This window comes from Mesitornis unicolor, unplaced genomic scaffold, assembly GCF_000695765.1.
Source record: "Mesitornis unicolor isolate BGI_N332 unplaced genomic scaffold, ASM69576v1 scaffold9846, whole genome shotgun sequence".
NCBI classification, from domain to species: Eukaryota; Metazoa; Chordata; class Aves; order Mesitornithiformes; family Mesitornithidae; genus Mesitornis; species Mesitornis unicolor.
The window spans coordinates 9,758-10,183 of NW_010191683.1; the positions used below are offsets into that span (position 1 = coordinate 9,758).

Consider the following 426-nt stretch of genomic DNA (forward strand, 5'->3'; position numbering starts at 1 on the left):
TGCCTGTGCAGGCAGGGCTTAGGCTGATCACGGGGGCCACCTCCTGGCAGCAGGGCCTCAGCCACTGGGAAATGGTCACCGTGAGGAAGCCTCAGAGCTGAAACTCCTCAAACCGGGGGTGGCATGGCCTACCCCTGCTTCGAGCAGTGGTTCCCGGTGAGGTGCGGGGGTCTCTTGATGCTCCCGCTGGGGCTGGAGCCTTACGTTGGCAAACACAGCGTTGATGTATCCTGGGGAGCCGTCTGCGTTAAGCGAGGACATCAGGATAGGCCGGCAGGAATCCGCTGCAGAGGCAAGGAGTGGAGAGAGGAATGATGAACCATCCCCTCCCTGCACAGAGGCATGGGGCTTTCCCCACAAGCAACGGGGTCAGCGTGGCTGACCAGGCTCTCCACAGGCTGGAGGGGCCTGGGTCAATAAGGACTT

The 426-nt window shown here is 62.0% G+C and overlaps 1 protein-coding gene across 1 annotated transcript in view; it reads right to left on the reverse strand.

The window, feature by feature from the left end:
• The window catches only part of LOC104542488 (receptor-type tyrosine-protein phosphatase U-like), a gene marked incomplete at its 5' end in the record, with an annotated part of 10,382 nt that overhangs the window by 2,721 nt on the left and 7,235 nt on the right, over nt 1-426 (reverse strand). Inside the window, one exon of the mRNA XM_010186821.1 lies at nt 205-284. Coding sequence (XP_010185123.1) covers nt 205-284 — 80 coding nt within the window. The remainder of the gene's footprint in view (nt 1-204; nt 285-426) is intronic.